The sequence below is a fragment of the Octopus bimaculoides genome, chromosome 9, assembly GCF_001194135.2.
Source record: "Octopus bimaculoides isolate UCB-OBI-ISO-001 chromosome 9, ASM119413v2, whole genome shotgun sequence".
NCBI lineage: Eukaryota > Metazoa > Mollusca > Cephalopoda > Octopoda > Octopodidae > Octopus > Octopus bimaculoides.
Genome location: NC_068989.1, coordinates 68,308,256 through 68,312,362, shown reverse-complemented (window position 1 = coordinate 68,312,362; position 4,107 = coordinate 68,308,256). Strand labels below are relative to the sequence as shown.

Sequence of the window (4,107 nt, the reverse complement as noted above, 5' to 3'; positions counted from 1 at the left end):
ACTGTAAGACGTTAAAATTTGTGATTCTTTTCCTGGTCTGGTTGGTTTAGTCGTATAGCAATAAAATCATTTTATTTTACAATGTCTTCATTGTTTCCATATAGATTTTACTAATGAAATTCACATTGCCAGTCATTAATTCTAACGTCATCACCTTGTTATATTTTAATTGATTTAATCACGCTGTCAACAAGAATGTTTAATTATGTAGTCTCTAATCGTGTACCATACTTTCTTAACTTATTCTTCCTTAATAATTATTTCGTTCTGATGTCATTTTTCTAAACTGTTCGAATTACCATTTTGAATGTTAGAATCTGTCGTAAATTTTGAAGTGAGCATTGTTATTGTAATTCTTCAGGGGACGTGGCTAAATTTCTAGTCAACTCATGATGCTGAAATATTCTATTTAATTTAGAAGAGTTTCTTGAGGTATGTTGCCACTCGACTGACGAGCGTAGCCAAACAGCCAAGACGTCTACTTCAAGACTGTAATGTTCTGGTTTTGATTACACTGTGTGGCATCTTACACCAGTATGTTTACTATACCAAGGGACTGATCACAACGTTGTGAATGGAAACAGTCACGTGGTACATTTTTCGAAGCTTATTACAGCTTTGTCACACTGTTTCGGTCTGATTATTTTATTAAATGCGCATGTTATTGTGCAATATTCAACAACTTATACTTATAATTAAAGGAGCGTGTTAGTTCATCCAACAACTGAATACTTTAAGTGAAAAAGGACATTCTTCCCTTCATTTCATATTTTCTGTGCATGCTAACTTGATTTTGCCGGAAGAGAAGATATCTTCGTGAATTACATTTTCAGTAACATTACGTATTATGAATTTGGTGTCCGGATATAAACTTGCACACAATAAGTACTTAGTAAAACACAAAAAGAACAAAACATATTGACATTGGAGGAAACATTCGCTGAATATTACGATTAAAGTTCAGCAAAATATATTATGACTATATAATAGATAAGATATTTATCGACCTATACCAGAAGATAGTTGCCGACTATATATCTTGTATCTGTAATGGTATTTTCTATTCCTAGATTTAACCGAATTTTAGGGACATAAAATTCCATCGCTTCAAGTAAATATTTTAATTAAATGAGAAAAGGTCTTCTCTCTTGCAATATCGGATATAGATGTCTGGTAGCTGAACATATTCTTTATTGTGATGACATTGTGAGTGTTCAGCGTAAAAGAAATGATTAATTTACTTTCCTTTCAATTTCATTTTGATGGTTTCAAATTGATTATCTTCATTGTGGGGCGATAGAATTTTTCGTTTCTTGGAAGGTGACAAATGATTACTTCCTTTAGTGAGAACAATGAACTCCGAGATAAGAATTTTACCATTCTAATTAAAACAAAACAAACCATAAAATAATTCAAAAACACACAAGAAATGTCAAAAGTTAATGCGCACATAGACACACACATTGTATGTATGTAAGTATGTATGTATGTATGTAAGTATGTATATATGTATGTATGTGTGAGTGTGTGCGTTATATCTCTATATATATATGTAAAAGCCATATCACATTAAGTACATATTTTTTTCTTTCGATCTTTTGCAAACGACTTGCAGATGCAAGTGCTACCAGTTGAAAACTCCACATACCGGATGCTAACAAGTTTCTGGGTGTCATAAGGATAAAATGCGCGCCGATTCGGGGCCATCCCTTCCCCCACTCCCGCCTCACTGAAATGAGGCCTCGTTTGCTTGATCAACTGGTTATTAGGTTTAATATTCCATATTGTATGTCTGCATATAAGTATATATTGTATTCACACTCACACATATAATGCATAAATGTGCATGCGTATATGGGTATGCTTGTGTGTATCATCTGAAAATGTAGTATGCCTACATAGACCTACATGAAAAAGTGTCTCTATATATGTATGTATCCACGAATTTTTATACAAGAAGTTTTGTTGTGTATATAACAGAAAAGATTGCTCTAGTTAATCTACGATCATTGTTAAAAGTAGTAACTTGTCTAATTCCCTAGGGTCAGGTAATTATATATCATTGACAGACGCCAGTCATATGTTTATTCCGGTTATATTTAAAAGTTCCGAGATATGTCTATTATGTGTAATCTAACCGCATGTTGATGTTCTTCTCTAGTAATCTGACCAAGTTCTGTGTGAATTAATTGTTTTCAAATATTTATATGTATTCGCTTCTCAACCGCCATGACATTTTGAAATATGGAATTCAATCGGCTAAAATAGTATAGAGTTAAACTAGTCGCGTAAATTTCGTGGCATTTCCTTTCTGTTTTTCTTTATAGCTTTTCCATCAATATTATATATATTAAGCTGGGATCTAACTGCTGCTATTTCTTCACATTTGTTCGCGTAAATCTATTTTAGTGAGCTGTCCTTCTAGAGGGTCTTAGTCATTAATTCTATGTTGGTAGTATGCAATATTAAGTAGGATGCATATGAAGGTGAGGATGATCAGCTAATATTTTTATGATTTCCATAATTTTAATCCACCACAACGTTGAGTTCATGTTGCAGTGTAGTGGCTTTGGTGTTTCAATGATTCTGAGAGCTATGCCAGAGGAGCACAATTTCCTGGTAAGGTGTCCCATGCTGTACATGTCAGACGATAAAGGACAGACAAATACGGACCACCTAGAAGTAAAAGTAGTTTTGCCTAGGCCAAACATCCTCTATCTAATAAAAAGGAAAAGTTACAGAAGCATCGATGAAAATTCAAAATTAGCAAAACCTTGGAGAAAAAGGCCTCCCGTCATGTAAACATCCCGCCAGACTGGAGAAAAAGACGATGCCCTAAAATAGCTGATGGTGGGATATTAACGGAGAACTGGAAACAAATATTTAAATGAAGAGAATCAGAGATAACATTCCATAGTCGAGAACAGTGAAGAAAAGCCGTTGATGACCCAGACTCCATAGGGAGTGAAGGGCTTAAGAAAGAATATATTTTATTAGCCAGAGCATTTTCATTTACATATGTGCAACATTATTTGAATAAAACAGTATACAAAAGATAGTGAATAAGATAATAAACTTCATTGGATAAATGACCGACAGAGTTCTGTGCAGAACCTGAGTTTGTTCAGGGGTTCAATATCCCATTCAGTAAAAACTGTTAGAACCTTCGGCAGAATTATTTGGTGGGAAAATTTACAGCCCTTACTTTTAAGTCTACCACTATTTGATTAAACATCAGCTAATCAGATTTTTTAATCCATCTTCACGTAGGCGTTAATGCCTTTCATGGTGACACAACTAATAGCTGGCTTTTGTCTTTTATAGCAATATAGTTGTGCCGTGGTTCTAAACTGGCAAATCACAGCAAAATGGTTTGAAAGTTAGCAAAATGGTCAGCATTTTATTCTATCTTTTCGCTGACACTGTAAACAGAAGACCACATTAAGCAATGCGTCTTTTCTTTTCAAAGATCAAATGGCGTGATTTGAGAATATTTGCTATTTTTGGCTCGGTGAGGCACCACGTAGAGTTACTCGTTTCGACTCCATTGACACCTGGTTACTGTGCTTAGTAAACTGGGCTGCATATATCTGTATATATTCTTTTATTTACCCAAAGCTGTGATTGAGTTAGTGTTTCAATAAGATGACGTGAAAAATTGAGTTGAAATCACTTTTGTGTTGAAGAGTTCAAAGCGGTTTCTTTAAAAAGAAAACACGCTGGATCAATTAATAAAATATATTCCCGCCTCCAGCTGAGAAGTCTAGCTTTTATATCGCACTTTGGAACTTCGATAACCCGTCGGCATAATACGTCGCAATTCCTTCTCTCTATTTACTAAGCGACACAACACAATTTTATGTCGAGGAAGAGTCGTCATCATTGACGTAGTTAGTAATTCAAATATAAGAGAACTAATCCGCCCACAATCTATATATCCGGCTTGCTTTTCTTTTCCAATTGAACACGAAAGGAGAACATGACCAAAGAATATCGCGTTCGTTGAGTTATATCCAAGACAAAAGAAAATTGTTCATTTAAAAAACATGTTGAATTTCTGTCTACTCTCTCTCTCTCTCTCTCTCTCTCTCTCTCTCTCTCTCTCTC

The 4,107-nt window shown here is 34.6% G+C and overlaps 1 protein-coding gene across 1 annotated transcript in view; it reads right to left on the bottom strand.

Moving 5' to 3' along the window:
- The window catches only part of LOC106868044 (feeding circuit activating peptides), a 43,499-nt gene extending 39,619 nt beyond the window's left edge, over positions 1-3,880 (bottom strand). The window contains exons 1-2 of the mRNA XM_052970922.1: positions 3,782-3,880; positions 1,242-1,381 (exon numbers count right to left, since the gene is read on the bottom strand). Coding sequence (XP_052826882.1) covers positions 1,242-1,381; positions 3,782-3,880 — 239 coding nt within the window. The remainder of the gene's footprint in view (positions 1-1,241; positions 1,382-3,781) is intronic.
- Between the last annotated feature and the right edge of the window lie 227 nt (positions 3,881-4,107).